The sequence below is a fragment of the Pogona vitticeps genome, chromosome 2 (assembly GCF_051106095.1).
Source record: "Pogona vitticeps strain Pit_001003342236 chromosome 2, PviZW2.1, whole genome shotgun sequence".
Classification (NCBI taxonomy): domain Eukaryota; kingdom Metazoa; phylum Chordata; class Lepidosauria; order Squamata; family Agamidae; genus Pogona; species Pogona vitticeps.
Genome location: NC_135784.1, coordinates 39,019,492 through 39,035,759, shown reverse-complemented (window position 1 = coordinate 39,035,759; position 16,268 = coordinate 39,019,492). Strand labels below are relative to the sequence as shown.

The 16,268-nt window shown below is 43.6% G+C and overlaps 2 protein-coding genes across 7 annotated transcripts in view; one reads left to right on the top strand and one right to left on the bottom strand.

The window, feature by feature from the left end:
• Positions 1 to 6,749, bottom strand: part of CEP15 (centrosomal protein 15) — a 32,679-nt gene extending 25,930 nt beyond the window's left edge. For 2 of the 6 annotated variants that reach the window (XM_078388834.1, XM_020804980.3), the window contains exon 1: positions 6,619 to 6,749. The gene's annotated coding sequence lies outside the window, so the exon portion shown is untranslated. Of the gene's footprint in view, positions 1 to 6,460 lie in introns of all 6 variants that reach the window. The other 4 variants (XM_078388836.1, XM_078388838.1, XM_078388835.1 and 1 more) reach the window with 3 other exon arrangements.
• On the top strand, positions 150 to 5,432 carry LOC140706898 (uncharacterized). Its single transcript, XM_072998770.2, has 2 exons — positions 150 to 2,048; positions 4,668 to 5,432. Exons 1-2 carry the CDS (start codon positions 234 to 236, stop codon positions 5,298 to 5,300), a joined length of 2,448 nt encoding a protein of 815 aa, XP_072854871.2. The 5' UTR covers positions 150 to 233; the 3' UTR covers positions 5,301 to 5,432.
• Positions 6,750 to 16,268: the final 9,519 nt, after the last annotated feature.

The following is a 16,268-nucleotide window of genomic DNA, read 5'->3' as shown; positions in this document are numbered from 1 at the left end:
TGGGGGGAGGAGTCGGGAGATTGGAGATGGGATGAAGTTATAAAGGAGGAGAGAGGGGAAAAGGGGTTAGACGGAGAAAGGGAGGAGAAAGGCACTCAAACGAGAGAGACAGGAGTAGAGAGAGAAAGAATTGCGACTCTGGTTAAGAACTTCCCAAACCTGATTAGAGAAGACGGCTTGCTACCTCTGCCTAAAGAGCTGAGCCAGGCGGGAGTTCGTGAGTCCAAAGAGGGATGGAAACCGGGAGGGGGTATGGCTTTTCGCCCTACGATGGACAAGGCAACCCCTGGTGGAGTCACCCCTTTCCTACCCAGATTGGAGGGGTCGACCGTGGTCCATCCCTGTTGCAGGACTACCTGCTCAGTTCTGACTGCGTCGGTCGCGAGCCCGAACGCAATCGCTCGTTTTGGGGTGAAGAAACAATGAAAAACAAAGATGTTGTGCCTGGGACAAAGCCCAAGAAATATAACTTGTTAACTGACGAAGAGTTGCCGGACCCATTCGGTCCAGAGTTATCTGATGTTAAAGTTAATAAAACCAATCCGTTTTTGACTGTTACGTCGACTCCTGCCATTATTCCCGCCGAATCCCTTGGCCCGCCCTCTTCAGGAAAAGAACCCAATCACAGTGGCGCCCAACGTGGGGCGGACCAATGGGGAGGCAAGGAAGAGATGACGAGGATGTTGAAGACCATAGAGAGGCAGGAGAAGATGATTGAGAGTTTGACGGAACAGCAAATGTTGGTTACCAGACACATGATGAGGCTGGGGATGGACGATGAAAGAACCCCAAAGAATAATGTGCTTATAAAGAATGGTCTAGTGGCCGGCCCCGCCCCCATCAGAATACAAAAGATGAGCGCTAGCGATGACCCGGAGGCGTATCTACATACATTTGAGCGAGTGGCGGTGGCTGCAGGGTGGCCCAAAGAACAATGGACTTTAATATTGGTGCCTTGCTTGACAGGACTATTACAAGAGGTGGTAGACACCCTGAGCCCCCAAGAAGCCGCACAATACGAATCCGTAAAAACAGCGATTCTGAGGACTCTTAATTTGACGGAGGAAGCGTATAGGAAAAGATTCAGGGAACTTAAGTGGAAACCCGGGGTACATCCACGAACCTTGGTGCAGAGAATGAAAGCTAACATGACTAGGTGGATTAAACCAGAAGACAAATCTAAAGAGCAAGTCATGGAAGCGTTTGTGTTAGAACATTTGGTGACGACTTTGAGCGGGAATCTGAAAGGGTGGGTGCAGAAGAATAACCCAAAGCAGTTGGAAGAAGCCATCAAGCTGATCGAAGACTATTGCGCCTCCGAAGAAGCAATCAAAGAAGGTCCCGCCTTTTCAGGGGAACGTGGGAGACCTCGTGAGAAGGCGGGGACGCAGACACAAGGCGGCGGAGTGAAGAGAGGGATGGACGTGCCAGGAGGAGCTCGCCCTCGCGGACGTCCCTTCGAACCTATGGGGCCGAAGCCAGTGCGCCCGGTTACAGTGGATGACCGCGTGTTTGGGGGGCTTGTGTGTTTCGGCTGCGGGACCCCAGGCCACGTGCGTCGGGATTGCCCTGGGACAGACTGCTCTTGGGTAGGAGGATCGAATAATGCCCAAGAGAAACCTGGGAAACAAGCAGGTTGGGAGGTGGTTGCATGGGTGAATGGGGAGAAGAAACAGGCATTAATTGATACAGGATGCGGCAGAACTTTAGTGCGGGACATAAAATTAGAAGGGGTGGAAGAAGGGTTTACAGTGAAGTGCATACACGGAGACTCTAAGACCTATAAGACGACGTGGGCCGAAGTTAAAGTTGGAGATGAGAAACGGAAAATGAAAGTGGGGATTGTTCCAGGACTTTCGAGAGAAATGTTATTGGGAAGAGACTGGGTGGGGGATAGAACATTAGCAGAATGTAAAGAAGCGATGCAAGGAGACTGCGTTAAAATTGAAGTGGGAGATGATTTCTTACAGGAGACAACACGCGACCACATGCGTATGTTACAACAAGATGACGCCACGCTGCAAGAACACCTGCGAGCCGCGCGTGAGGTGGGCGAAGCAGTAGGGGGAGAAAAGGGGATGATCTTGGACAATGGGCTGCTGTATAATGTAACAGAGAAGGGGGAAAGGCGGTTGGTTGTTCCACAGAAATGGCGTATGGTGATTTTACATCTGGCCCATGATATCCCTATGGCGGGACATTTAGCATACGATAAGATGAAACCCAGGATTGAACAACGGTTTTGGTGGCCAGGAATGGAGAGAGAAATAGAAAGCTATTGCCAGACATGCCCAGAGTGCCAGAAAACTCAGGCCAAACCTAGACCAGGAGCTCCCTTAATACCCATGCCCCTAGTGGATCAGCCCTTCCAGAGAATAGGGGTGGACATTGTGGGGCCCCTTCTTAAATCGGCGGGGGGTCACACCCACATTTTGGTTATTATAGATTATGCTACCAGGTACCCAGAAGCAGTACCCTTGCGGTCCACGACATCTAAAGTGTTGGCTCGGGAGTTGTTACAAGTATTTACCCGGCTGGGCTTTCCGAAAGAAATCTTGACAGATCAGGGCACCAATTTCATGGGACAAACATTGAAGGAAATGTGGGAGTTATTGGGGGTAAAACCCCTCCATACAGCAGTCTATCATCCTCAGACTAACGGATTAGTGGAGAGATTTAATAAAACGCTTAAAGGGATGCTAAGGAAACTAGTGATGGAAAAACCGAAAAGGTGGCACCTGCTAGTGGCGCCATTAATGTTTGCGGTGAGGGAGGTTCCACAGGCTTCCACAGGATTTACACCTTTTGAGATGATGTATGGCTGGAACCCCAGAGGTATACTCGATTTGGTCAAAGAGAAGTGGGAGAGTGGGAGAGATGAGGTGCAAACGAATGTTAAACATGTCATAGAAATGAGAGAACATTTGAAGTTAGTGGCCTCTTTGGCGAGGGAGAATTTAGCGAAAACCCAAGAAGGACAGAAACGGAGGTACGACGCCAAAGTTAAGACAAGGCAATTCGAACCTGGGCAGAAAGTTTTGTTATTAATGCCAGCGGCTTCATCAAAATTGTTCGCCACTTGGCAAGGTCCCTATAAGGTGTTGAGAAAGGTAGGAGAGGTAGATTATGAGATCTGGATGCCCGACAAAGTTAAAAAGAAAGGCATCTTTCATGTAAATTTGTTAAAGGAGTGGAAGGAGAGAGAAGCATTATGGGGCGAAGTAAAAGACGAAGAATTTGGCCCGGAAACAAAGGACTTTTTACGCCAAGGGGTAGAATTAGATTTGGGAGAGGAGTTAACCGCAGAGCAAGAGAAGCAGATGAGAGAGATAGAACACCGATACAAGGAGGTTTTCTCAGGAAAACCTGGTAACACCACGTTAGTCGAACATGCAATTAACACACAACCACAAGTCATAGTCAGATCTGGAAGTAGGAGTTGGCCTAGGCACCTGAGGGAGACTATCAATAAAGAGATAGAAGAGATGCTTCAATTGGGCGTAATTGAGCCATCTTATAGCCCCTGGAGGAGTTACCCAGTAGTGGTACCAAAACCAGATGGGAGTGTTAGGCTGTGCATCGATTATCGCAGATTAAATGAGGTGTCCAAGTTCGATGCTTATCCGATGCCAAGAATTGATGACCTGCTAGAACGATTGGGAGGGGCGGAGTACCTCACATCATTAGACCTGACCAAGGGATATTGGCAAATACCCTTGAGGTTAGAAGATAAAGAAAAGACAGCATTTGTGACCCCTAAGGGCCTTTACCAATTCTCGCGTATGCCCTTTGGGTTGCATGGGGCAGCGGCGACGTTCCAACGGCTAATGGATAAAGTGTTAACCCCTGTTAAAGATTTTGCCGGAGCTTATATTGATGACATACTTATATATAGTAAAAGTTGGGAGGAGCATTTGGTGCACCTAGAGAAGGTGCTACAGGTGTTGCAAGAAGCTCAACTGAAAGTTAATCCAACCAAGTGCAAAGTGGCGCGTAAGGGGGTGAAATTCTTGGGGTTTCAAGTGAAACAAGGTAGAATACAGCCTGTATCAGACAAGATCGACCAAGTGACGGCCTGGCCCGTACCCCGGACGAAAAAGGAAGTACAGAGATTTTTAGGGTTAGCAGGTTATTACAGGCAATTCGTTCCCAACTTTGCCCACATTGCGGCTCCCCTAAGCGATTTGACTAGAAAGAAGAAAGCAAAGTTGATTTATTGGGGGGAAAAGGAGACCAAAGCTTTTGAGGAGTTGAAACAGATACTATCTGAATTACCCAGTAGATATGCTCCAGATTTTTCCAGGCCTTTCGTAGTTCAGACTGATGCCTCAGATCGGGGAGTGGGGGCAGTGTTATCACAAGAGAAGGATGATGTAGAATTTCCCGTAATGTATTTAAGCAAGAAACTAACCCCTAGGGAGCAGAAGTATTCGACTATAGAAAAAGAGGCTTTTGCTGTTAAATGGGCTATACAGGCTTTAAGGTATTACCTGTTAGGGGCACCCTTTACTCTCGTCACAGATCATGCCCCGCTACAATGGCTGAACCGGATGAAGGATGTGAATCCCAGGTTGACCAGGTGGTACCTAAGTTTGCAGCCATTTACCTTCACAGTGAAATATCGTAAGGGAAGTGCCCATGCTAATGCGGATTACTTTTCCCGACAGGGAGAGATGCTACCGCAAACCGAAGAGAGGACGGCCCACTCCTCAGGGGGGGCGTGTGAGCGGAGGAAGGAAAGTGAGCCGTCCTCACAGGCGTCAAAAGAAGAAGGAGGCGGAGAATGCGCTGTGGGAGAATTGATAAAACTAGACGAGGAAGAAGGGGGCGCTAATAAGGCTATAGAGGTGTTCCTAGCGGAGAGGACGAGAGACTGGGGGGAGGAGTCGGGAGATTGGAGATGGGATGAAGTTATAAAGGAGGAGAGAGGGGAAAAGGGGTTAGACGGAGAAAGGGAGGAGAAAGGCACTCAAACGAGAGAGACAGGAGTAGAGAGAGAAAGAATTGCGACTCTGGTTAAGAACTTCCCAAACCTGATGAGAGAAGACGGCTTGCTACCTCTGCCTAAAGAGCTGAGCCAGGCGGGAGTTCGTGAGTCCAAAGAGGGATGGAAACCGGGAGGGGGTATGGCTTTTCGCCCTACGATGGACAAGGCAACCCCTGGTGGAGTCACCCCTTTCCTACCCAGATTGGAGGGGTCGACCGTGGTCCATCCCTGTTGCAGGACTACCTGCTCAGTTCTGACTGCGTCGGTCGCGAGCCCGAACGCAATCGCTCGTTTTGGGGTGAAGAAACAATGAAAAACAAAGATGTTGTGCCTGGGACAAAGCCCAAGAAATATAACTTGTTAACTGACGAAGAGTTGCCGGACCCATTCGGTCCAGAGTTATCTGATGTTAAAGTTAATAAAACCAATCCGTTTTTGACTGTTACGTCGACTCCTGCCATTATTCCCGCCGAATCCCTTGGCCCGCCCTCTTCAGGAAAAGAACCCAATCACACCAGTAGACCTTCAGACCAGATAATAAATCTGTTCCTGGCTTCTCGGCTGAGATGGGAAACATCTAGCCCTACAGATGTGTGAATCACAGCTCCTTTAATCCCTTCTTTGACCAGGCTGGCTAAATCTGCTGGGACTAATGACCCAACTACCTGCACAGCCTATTCTCGAAGGCTTTCACGACCGGGATCTGCCAGTTGTGGGTTTTTCGGGCTCTTTGGCCGTGTTCTGGAGGTTGTTCTTCTTGACGTTTCGCCAGTCTCTGTGGCTATGGGCATCTTCAGAGGAACAAGAGTAGGAACTCTGTCCATGGACAAAGTTCCTACTCCTGTTCCTCTGAAGATGCCCATGGCCACAGAGACTGGCGAAACGTCAAGAACAACCTTCAGAACAAGGCCAAGGAGCCCGAAAAACCCGCAACAACTATCTGCACAGCCTTGCACTTTTGCAGAACTTGTAAAAGTTATTATTTTCGGCTTTAACTCAGAATCTCCTAGTCAGTGACGTCTGGAATGCATTACAGTGGACGTTAAAGGAGCACCTACGGATCGAAACAAATAAGTTAGGACCGTGTTTTGGACTACAAGAACGGGAATATTCCCAATTTCGAAAAGGGGGGGGGGGAGAGAGAGAGAGACAACGCGTGTTTTTTGTCCCCTTTCCTACTTTGCTCCAACCCCCCTCTCCCTCTCCCTCCCCCGCCCGTCGTCCACCGGGGAATCCTCCCCTCTGAGGTGAATTCTCTCTCCCTCCTCCCTTTCCAGCACTGAGCGTGGAATGTACCAAACTCCCGCCCAACGAAAGTGAAGAAGGACCAACCACCTCCGAAACTGCGGGGGGGGGGGAGGAGATCAAGGAGAGGGGCACGTGCAAAAGGAGTTAGAAGTGGCAGGTGGGCGATACCACCAAGTGAAGAAAACAGAGGTCCCCTCGAGCAAAAGAGAGCAGAAAGGACCGTACCACTCTGGGATAAGAGTGTGAGGAAGAACGTGAGCAGCCTGATTAATAGAAGTTCTGGCTTGATAGTACCTCCTCAGCGACCGTGTCATCAGGACCAACCTCTTTTTTTAAAAAAACCTCTCTGCTTCCTCCTCTGTTAACTTAAATCGAACACTTACGTTCCGCCGTTACTTGTAATCGCGTTACTTGCGGGAGGGGCGAGGGGGAAAGAGGATGACGGTTGAAGACTGTTGATTGGTCTGCCTATCCGGACGGGGGTGTGGCTATACCACCGTATGTTCTTCCCGCCTCGCCTCTCGCTCGCTTGACGATTCGCGCATGCTCGGTTGTAGCCGCCGACGTAACGTTCGGTGGTGGAGGTGTCGCCCGAAACGGGGAAAGATAACGGTGGTTGCTGAGGTGGAGGAGTGCGTTGTTGGGTGCATTTGGTCGTGTGAACACGTCTTTGTGTTCTACGAGGCATCTTAAGCTTGCTAATGAGGAGAAAAGATAATATTTTTAAAATATATTTTATGTATAGAGAGGAACATGTGCCTTTATGGCGCTTAGGCACGACTCATGATAATTAAACCACTTGAAACCTATAACATCCCCCCCAAGGAAACAGTCAGTATACAGTATATGACAATGCTCTGTTGCCTCCCTTTTCTCTGTTATTTTAATGGGACTCTTAAGTGTGTGTTTTTTCCCCTGAAGTTTTGCTCAGGTAGAAATGGCTCGGAGGTATGACAAGTTGCAATAGGGAAGTTTTGTTTTTTTTAATTGAGGAGGTTCGTGCCTTCTTTGTCGCCCGTCCCTTCACTCCCCAGCTTGTATGGTCGTTGAGTTTTTCAATTTGTGATTCATTAAAAGAAGGCTTGAGTTTGCAAGAGCAAAGTAAGGCTGTTAACAGGATGTTTGGGAGGTCATTGTTTCATAGGGTCGCTGTAACTCAGAAGAAAGTTGATAGCAACCAGATAGTTGATAGATAACCAGATAGCAACCAGAGTGGTCCTCACCGACCAGATAGGCGGGGTATAAATTAAATAAATAAATAAATAAATAACCACAGCTGCAAACCTTGAGATTACCCTGCCTAAGGAGATACTTACAGTTAGGGTTGCCAGATACACGGGTACTAAAAGGAGGACATAGAAAGACAAAAAGGAGGACAAAGGAGGACATACTGAATGTCTCATTTGAATCATTCCAGATTAAACACACAATCAATACAATTTTATTACAATAGCTGCCAATAAATGTCTCTTAGTGAACTGACCAAGAAACAGTCATGTTAAAAATTAAAAATAAATTCAGTGGAGGCTTTTTTCCAAAATACCAGGGGTGGGCCGGCAGGTGGGGGCGGGGAAAGCCAGGGGGAAGGGTGTCCTTCTACCTCTCCCCCTCCCATCCAAAATTATAACATAAAATATACAAAAGCCTGACATTTTAAAGGTTTTTATCTTTGCCTGCCTGACGGAGGACATAAGGCTAAAAAGTAGGATATGTCCTCCTTTTGCCTGACATCTGGCAACCCTACTTACAGTACAATACTTGTTTCTTGTACAACAGGCTCTTGAAGAATTAAGAGTCTTTGATATTGGCAGTTGGATCCTGTGTTTAGATTGCAGGTTCAGTATGCAAGTGCTCCTGTTCAACATCCTCCACTCCGTATTTTTTTGGGGAAAAAAGGTGCCTTTTTAAAAAATATCATATGTGCAACATTTAGATAGCATGCCATGAACACCCAATATTCCGCGTAAGCTGTTTTCTGAGATTTCCCTTGGGCTTTTTTCTTCCCTGGAATGTGTATGTCCTTCTGGAAGCTCAGCAGTAAGATCACTCTTAATTGATGGCGAGTGTAAGATGCCACATAAGTTGCCAGGGGGAAAAAAAGCATACAAGGAGCAAACATGTTTTTAAACGCCAACTTAAGACCTGGTTCTTTAGGCAGGCTTTCCCTCCTGTCAACACTTTATTATTATTATTTCCCTTTCCCCATCTTGAACTATACAGTTGGTCAAGATGGCGGCGCAAGCACTTGCAGCGGCTAGGCATTCCAGAGATCGGCCCTTATTACGGACTCTACATGCTCAGGCACAAGTAATTTACAGTCGACAAGAATTATTATCTATTGGCAGAGAAGGTTACAACTTTGAATCGACGGTCTCAACTTACAACATCCCAGCTGAGCTTTTAAGACAGCCTGCATATCCGGGGGTTACTCCCCCTGCTCTCCCTGTCAGGAAGAAAAGAGCACGGAGAAAACGCAAGCAGAAAAGAGGTTGCAGGGCCGGTCTACGAGTGAGGTTAGGCAAAAATCCTCACAAGCCTGCATTGCCAAGTCTTTTTGTCTCAAATGTTAGATCTCTACCCAACAAGATTGAGGAGCTGGAACTTACTATCTCCCTACAGAAAAATATTCGAGACTGTTGCGTTATGATCTTTACAGAGACATGGCTTGATTCTTCCATCCCAGGGGAGGTAATTGAACTACAAGGACGCAGAGTACATCGAGCAGACAGATCTGTTGAATCTGGGAAGAGCAGAGGTGGAGGGGTTTGTGTTTACACAAACGATAACTGGAGCACAGATGTTAAAATACTGGATATTCACTGTTCTCCTGATTTGGAGTATTTGGCAGTGAAATGCCGCCCCTTTTACCTGCCTCGTGAGTTTAATGTTATTATAATAACAGCAGTATATATACCTCCTGATGCTAACACAACCACAGCTTTGAGTTGTTTGTTAACTGCTATCAGCAAACAGCAGCAGGCCTACCCAGATGGAGCGCTGGTGGTAGCAGGTGATTTCAATCAAGCCAATTTAAAGACCGTCCTCCCTAACTTTTATCAGTATGTGGACTGTCCCACTAGAGGGGAAAATACCTTGGATCAGGTATATAGTAACATCATACATGGATATAAGACGAAGCCATTGCCTAGCTTGGGACAGTCAGATCATATATCTCTTTTTTTGATTCCATCATACAGACCTCTTGTTAAAAGAATCAGACCATCAATTAGAGAAATACAAGTGTGGCCAGTGGATGCATCTGAGCAACTTCAAGATTGCTTTAGGAGCACTGATTGGGCACTGTTTGAGGAGGACAATGTTGATACTTATGCCTCAACAGTACTGTTTTATATCAAAAGCTGCATCAATGCTGTTACTACTACCAGACAAGTACGAGTGTTTTCTAATAACAAGCCTTGGCTAAATAGAGAAGTGCGCCTTTTATTAAAAGCCAGAAATGCTGCTTTTCATTCTGGTGATGAACTACAGTACAGAGAGGCTAGAGCTAAACTGAAAAGGGGCATTAAGGATGCCAAAGCTATGTACAGCCAGAGAATTGAACAACACCTTGAAAGTTCTGACACTCGCCGAGTGTGGCACGGCCTAAGACAAATCACTGGTCAGAGTAACAAAAACAGTCTGTGTAGCAGCAGTGATTTTTTGGCTGAGCAGTTAAATCAATTTTTCAGCCGTTTTGAAGTGGAAACAGGAACAACCATTATTACAGCACCTACTGTCTATAATACATCACTAGAATCTACCATCAACAGACAACCACTAGTACTACAGATTTCAGATGTGAGACGCGCTTTCCAGAATATTAATGTTCGAAAGGCAGCTGGACCAGATGGAATCATGGGACGAGTTATTAGGGGCTGTGCTGCAGAATTAGCTGGAGTTTTTACGGATATTTTCAATCTATCCTTGTTGCAGTGTTCAGTCCCCACTTGCCTGAAGACATCTATTATAGTGCCAGTCCCCAAGCAGTCAGCTGTGGTATCTCTCAATGATTACAGACCAGTAGCTTTAACATCTGTTGTTATGAAATGTTTTGAGAGATTGGTGCTGGATTACATTAAGGCTAGTCTTCCACCTTCTTTGGACCCATGTCAATTTGCATACAGGAAAAATAGATCTACTGATGATGCTGTGTCCATTGTACTCCATACTGTATTGAGCCACTTAGAACATCAGGGAACTTATGCGAGGCTGTTGTTTGTGGATTATAGCTCTGCTTTTAATACCATTCTACCAAATAGGTTGTTTTTTAAAATGATCAACCTGGGATTACCTCAGGAGATCTGCATGTGGATAAAGGATTTTCTGACAGATAGGCCACAGTCAGTAAGGATGGGATCTCACCATTCTTCTACCCTGGTACTAAGTACAGGAGCTCCCCAGGGCTGCGTGCTAAGTCCCTTCCTCTATTCCTGTACACACATGATTGCACCCCACTGTATAACACCAATGCAATTATTAAATTTGCGGATGATACGACAGTGGTGGGGCTCATAAATAAGAACAATGAGTCTGCTTATAGAAAGGAAGTACAAAGGTTGATACTTTGGTGTAAAGAAAATCATCTCACACTTAACATCAAAAAAACTAAAGAACTCATAATTGATTTTAGGAGGAAGAGATATGTACATTTACCACTGTACATAAACGGTGAGGAAGTGGAGAGAGTTGGTAGTTTTAAATTTCTGGGTACTTACATCTCAGAGGACCTCTCATGGACTATAAATGCCAACATGCTAATGAAGAAGGCACAGAAGAGGCTGTATTTCCTGAGAATGCTCGGCAAGTTAAATTTATCTCAGCATTTGCTTCTGTCATACTATCGTAGCACCATTGAGAGTGTCCTAACCTATGGCATTCTGGCATGGTTTGGGAGTAGCTCTGTAGCGGACAAAAAAGCTCTACAGAGAACCATTAAAATTGCCCAGAATATCATCGGGCTCCAGCTACCAACCCTGGATGACATCTTCACATCCCACTGTCTAAGGAAATCACATAGCATCCTGAGAGACTCTTCCCATCCTGCTTATAACTTTTTTGAACTGTTACCATCTGGCAGAAGATATAGAACAATTAAGACTCGGACCACACGTTTTCTCAATAGTTTTTATCCCAGAGCTATAACTGCAATTAATAATGAGCTTAAAGACCACCAATAGTGAATAATTAGTTGGACTGTGTAACTTGGCCTGCGGTGTAGATGTTTGTATTTTTAGTGGGGGACTTTTAGTGGGTGGGGAGTGTTTGGGGAATGTTATGTGTGTGCATGTGTCTGGTCTCTGGGTGTCTGTGAATTTCGTTGTATGTGTATATACTTACAATGACAATAAATTATTATTATTATTATTATTATTATTATTATTATTATTATTATTATTATTATTATTATTATTATTATTATTATTATTACTGTTGCTTTTTATTTTATTATACTGTTTTTATTCTATTTTTATTGTTAGCCACCCAGAGTAGACATGTGTCTACATGGGCGGGGTATAAATTTAATAAATAAATAAATGTGCCTCAGTTCATGTCTAGTCTTGGGAATCTGTCCAGCTAAGGCAGAATGTGACTTCTGGCAAAATGTGTCTTATCCTACTATGCTTATTGAAGTTTGGAGACCAGGAAGGGATCCATAATATAAATGTCAACCAGATGCTGTTAATAATGACAATACAGATTATCATTAATATGCAGTATGTGCAATATTGTCATGGAAATATGTTTAAAATGCTTTTTTTATGAATTTCACTCAAAGATGCACTCTTTTATGAGTAATCATGTCATTCCCTCTTAATTTTCCTTTACTGTTGTTTAAATTTGTTGTTGATCACCAGTGCAAGTGCTTAGCTTTGCAGAGATTGAAATATCCTTTATTTTGTTAACCCATAGACTTCAAGAAAACTATGCAGGTGTTAGTTCAACATATTGGCCAGAATCCTATCAATTTGTATAAAGTTGGTGTAACATGCTGTGCCTAATTGATAAGGCACTGGAGTGTATCTTAGTTGTTTGTCTGGTCAAATATTCAATTGCACAAATGAGATGCTACCTGGTGCCTTGTCAGATACCAGCAATTAGTCACTTTTTGTCATGTAAACCTTATGAAAGCAATAATAGAATTCTGGATATTATATGTGGCCCCTCTGACTGAAGCCATGATGCTTGTTCCTATGGTTTCTCACCCACAGATGTCATGGTGCCTAGTTAACACCTGAAGATAAAGAGCTCTGCCCACTGCATGCCTGTGAGGTTTGCAAGACTGTTGTGCAGTCAGTTTTGCAGCTGGTGTTCAACCAGTTGGGTGATAGATATTGTGCATGAGTACTGTTGGGTGCATTTTTTAAAAACAGGATTTTGGCCAAATAACCGTTCGTTCGTTCATTCATTCGTTCGTTTGATTTTTTTACCGCCACTCTGGGCAGTTTACAATTCTATCACTGTAAAACAGCAGTACAAAGAATAACCAATTAACAACTGAAAACAAATTGCAACAGTAATGAAATAAAATAATTAAAATAATAAAAGGCATGACGGAGGGTTGAAGGTGTAGTTGTTGAAAGCACCACTGTATTAAGGTGTATAAGATAACATGTATACTGTTGAGAGATAGAGTTTTCTTAAATCATAAGTGGTGCAAGATATGGTTGTCCTGGGATTGTATGATGAAGAAAGGCTCACTGTGACCTTTGCCACCAATCAAGGGATTGGATTGGTGCAGAATCATGGAATGGTGACTAAAATAATGATGATGGCAGAATACATGGAGAGAATCAAGCTGAACAGAGAATAGAGGTCATTAGGAAGGCTATTCTATGATGACAACAGTGGCTAATCTATTCTGATGGCATTGGTGAAATTCTTTTTATTATTATTATTGCTTGCCTTGAGTGGGACTTCTTTGTGGTGACTCCAGACTTTCCTAGAGAACCAGGCTCAGAAGGCAGTGCTGGGAGACTCCTGTTTGACAGCAAAGCTGTTGACCTTTGGAGTTTCAGAGAGTTCCTTTTCCTCTCCCATACAATTTACATGAAACATTGGGAGAGGTTGTTTGGAGTCTAGGGGTTTAGTATCTAATTTTATTTATCCTTTTCCTCTAATTCTAAAGAAACCTGTTTCTGTTCTGAACTGTTATCTGATGTCAGTAAAGCACTGGGCAAGGAAATAGAAGCATAATCTAGACAAGATAGAGAAGCTCCTGGTTAGCTGAAAGACAGATCAGGGAATAGGGAGTCCGCCTGACATAGATTGAGTTACACTTCCTCTGAAAGGTTTGGAGAGTAGGTTAGCCACCTTCTTGTTACCCTGCTAGCAGGTTTTTTCTTTTCTGCTTAGGAAGGCTTTTAGTAGCTGAATTGGACAACTGAGAAGAGGTTTTTAAATTGTGGAATGTTGTATTGCTCATATGTACAGTATATATATTCTGTTTTTAAAAATATTTTTACATATTTGGTTGGTTTACATGTTTGGTTGGCTTTTAATGCAGTGTTTTATGTATATTTGTTTGTAATCACTTGTGATCATTATTGGACTCCCTACACTGGGAGAAAGGAGGCTCATATAGAAAATAATTTAAGTGACAATAAATAAAACCTTTTAAGGTTCCAACCAGGGAGATATGCGGAAACTGTTTGTGCTCTTTTCCCAGTTCCAACATTTGGAGGAAGCCTGGACTTTATTCTGTTCTTTCAGGTAGCTCAGCAGACCCAGTAAACAGAAGAACCACTCCACTGCTTAATGTGTGAGAGCTTAGGAGGCTGTAATATAAGGTACAGACTATTGAAATAATAACAGTTTTCAGAGAGTGAAATGTAAATAACTGCTCCATTATTCAGTTCCATAACTCGAAAATCAGAAAAAAAATTCTACTCACTATAACTTGCAATTTATTTTATGTGTGTCACATTGTATGTTACATCCAGTATCAGGTAAGTACCGTAAGCTACTATTAGCATGACAGACATTCCTTTTACCAATGTATTGCAAAACTTCTCTCAACACTGTGAAGCAGATGTTAGGCATTGCAGGTAAGACGGGGAATCTGTTCTATTGTATCACTAAATATAAACCTGTTTTACATTATCTACGCAGCCAGGTCTGGTGCTTAAAACAGCCCAAATCCTGTTGTTTAGCATAGTAAATTACACTATAGTAGGCTCATTGAATCAGTGAGGATTTGGTGAGATAATTCCTTAAGTGCAGTAGATTCAACTGCCGTACTCCAATTGTGACTTACCTTAGTGTAATAAGTTGCAGTTAGAGTAGGCCCATTTGAATCAATGGAACTTATGGAGGAATTGAATCACTAAATCCCCATTGATTCAGTGGGCCTGCTCTAGTGCAATTTACTACACTGAGCAACAGGATTTTGACCATTGTCTCATAATTTTTTTTCTTTTTCCCAGTTCACATTCTGAGCTCTGGTTCTGAAACTATTTCAGGTCAGAATTTAAAGGGCTGGGAATATACCTAAATGGGCAGCGAAGCAGTACTGTTGAACAAAGCTTTAAACAACTCATTAAACATGATTTAGGTTACCAATCTAATGTAGAGTCATTGATCAAACAAATTAAAGGATTGCCATTTGGCATGTTAGCCTGTGGTCTGCTGATCTTTGGCTGGCTGCCCCATCATTGAAAAAACTGTCAGGATCAATGGGAAGGAATGTAGTTTATGTAGTTTTTTATCCATGGGCATTAGTCTAAAGAGAAAGACATCACGGTGAGGTCGGTTTGAATTCTGCACTTGGAGCTCTTGTCAATGACAGAGGCTCCATTTAGGAGTCCGTAACCTTTTTGTTTTTCCTTTTGTTTGGAGTTTAACAAGTTTGTTAAATACACCCTGATGAAAGATTAGGCTCATTCATCCTGCTATTCTGTTCAGGAAAGAGTGAATCCCATAATTCTGGCAGATTTAAATTTTTATGAGCTGCTTGATGGTGGAATGCACTGCTCCAAAGAATGGTGGACTCTTTGGAGGTTTTTGATAGAGATTAGATGGTATGGGTTTGGTATGGGTGCTTTAATTGGGGATTTCCTGTTTTTGGCAGGAGTTCGACACAATGACCCTTCCAAGTTTTAAGATTCTATAGTTCTATGGTAGCTTTTTTTTCTCAGAAGGCAACACTGTTTCCTTAAAGTGTAGACTGACAGATATCTGAGTTTCAAGCATATTGCTTGGGATTGCTTAGAAATCTTAATATATCAAGAAGTATAGAAATATTATAAATAACTACAAGATATGCATCCGTACACAACTAATTTGAATGACTTGTGCCCCTACTTAGTAGCAGCTGCTGCAATACAGTGGTAATTGCATTCTTCATAGGACAAACATGCCACAGACTTCACAACATGCAGAAGACAAATATGCCACACTTTACATAAGTTGAACATCATCACTGAAAAAACATAGGTAGAACAGTCTGTCTTTGACCTTCAACCATTCTTCCATACCCATTCTTTAAGCAAAACACTTGAAGGGTGGATTCCAACTTTAAACTAAAGAACAGGAATGCATTAGGAGATTCAGCATCTCTGCTTTAGCTTGAATAGGAACAAAAGCTTCTTAAAAACCACACAATAAATGTTAATTGGCTCATCTATGCAAATAGAAACCTCCCACCTATTGTTTGTTAAGCTGCTATAATAATGTGCTGTCAAGTCAATTCTACACTTGGGGTCGCCTTCCAAGTTTTATGATTCTGTAGTTCTGCAGTAGTTTTTTTCTCTTGAGACACAACACTGTTTGTTTCCTTAAAGTGTAGGCTGACTGATATCTGAGTTCTAAGCATGTTGTTTGGAATTGCTTAGAAATCTCAGAGAGTAGAAAATATAAAATATGTTTCTTTACTTACAGTTGAACAACTCTGCAGCAAAACTAATGAGCTTGACTGCTCTCAGCAATAGGCCCCAACAGACTATAGGCTGCTTCCAGCAGACAAAAGAGAGTAGGAAAAACACTGAGCAGAGGCTGGCCTCTGAATTCAGAGGCAGGGAAGGAACTATTTGTTAGT